This window comes from Octodon degus, unplaced genomic scaffold (assembly GCF_000260255.1).
Source record: "Octodon degus isolate 3935 unplaced genomic scaffold, OctDeg1.0 scaffold00322, whole genome shotgun sequence".
In the NCBI taxonomy this organism is placed as follows: Eukaryota; Metazoa; Chordata; class Mammalia; order Rodentia; family Octodontidae; genus Octodon; species Octodon degus.
The window spans coordinates 459,835-461,149 of NW_004524898.1; the positions used below are offsets into that span (position 1 = coordinate 459,835).

The 1,315-nt window shown below is 48.8% G+C and overlaps 1 protein-coding gene across 1 annotated transcript in view; it reads right to left on the bottom strand.

The window, feature by feature from the left end:
- Positions 1-1,315, bottom strand: part of CUNH19orf18 (chromosome unknown C19orf18 homolog) — an 11,676-nt gene that overhangs the window by 8,382 nt on the left and 1,979 nt on the right. The window contains exon 3 of the mRNA XM_023708031.1: positions 647-688. Within this exon, the coding sequence (XP_023563799.1) occupies positions 647-668 (22 nt within the window). The 5' untranslated portion in view covers positions 669-688. The remainder of the gene's footprint in view (positions 1-646; positions 689-1,315) is intronic.

The window sequence follows — 1,315 nt, forward strand, 5'->3', positions numbered from 1 at the left end:
AGACAGGCAGAGAAAGACAGACAGACAGACAGACAGAGAAAGATAGACAGATGGACAAAGAAAGACAGACAGAGACAGACAGGCAGAGAAAGGCAGACAGACAGAGACAGACAGGCAGAGAAAGGCAGACAGAGACAGACAGGCAGGCAGAGAAAGGCAGACAGACAGAGACAGACAGGCAGAGAGGGAAGACAGAGACAGAGATAGAGACAGAGACAGAGACAGAGACAGAGACAGAGAGACAAAGAGAAACATCTGAGGTAGCAAAAACAGCAACCCTGTGAGAAATGGCTTTCTGGCTTGGAGGACTCTAAGTCAAGGGTCTCAGGAAATCCCAGGAGGACCCCGGGGAAAAAGCCAAGAGCACAGAAGCAGCCAGAGAGCACAGCAGGCCCTGTGGCTATGCATTCTGTGAACCCCAAAGGGAGCCTGATCTTCATCTCCACTGTGGTTTGTGCCTATGACATTGCAGCCCATACAGCTGTGCTGCCTCCTGGTCTGCAGCATTACTCACCTAGCCACCCACACAGGCACCCTCCAGTAATGTGCAGAAAGCTGTTGTCATTGTGTGTCCCCAGAGTGCCCCACTACAACAGCCCTGGGAATGTCCCCAGACCCCATCCCCCTCCCAGATCCCTTGACTGACCTTTGTTCCTTAGCAATTTCATGGGTTTAGTCGGTATTCCAGCTAGGAGGCCAGTGAAGGGGATCAAAGAGAAGAGATAGGTTTAAGACAGATCGAAACATCACTTGGTATGACTAAGGAGCAAACACACAGGTTTGAAGTATCTAAGAAAGTAAATGGTAAGGGCCAGCCACATAGCTCGGCAGACTAAAGCACCTGCTTAGACAGAAGCAGGGACTGGGGCTTGATCCCAGCATTCCACACGGGCCTCGCCCCCGAGGCCTGGTAGACAGTGACTGAGGCTGGACGTGGTAGCACACGCCTATAATCACAGGGTTGGGAGGCTGGTAACAGGAGAATCACTACAAGTCTGATCTGTGTAGTGAAAACCTGTAGACCCTGTACTAGATACATAAAAACAAGAAAGTAAATGGTAATAAATGTCACAGTTCCCAGTAGAAAATATGATTAACCTGCAAAGCCATGCTGCTCTGTTTACACAGGATGGCTCCTTCTGTGAATATGAAAAAGAACCTCATACATCAGGATTCTAAGGTAGGAAACCTCCTCCAAGGTGGAGGACATGGGGGAAGGAGAGGCGCAGGGGGCTGTGCTCCCATCAGGTCAGAGTCCTCACAAATAAGTGTAATATATATTATATAATATAATGTAATACTCTGTAAGAAAAAT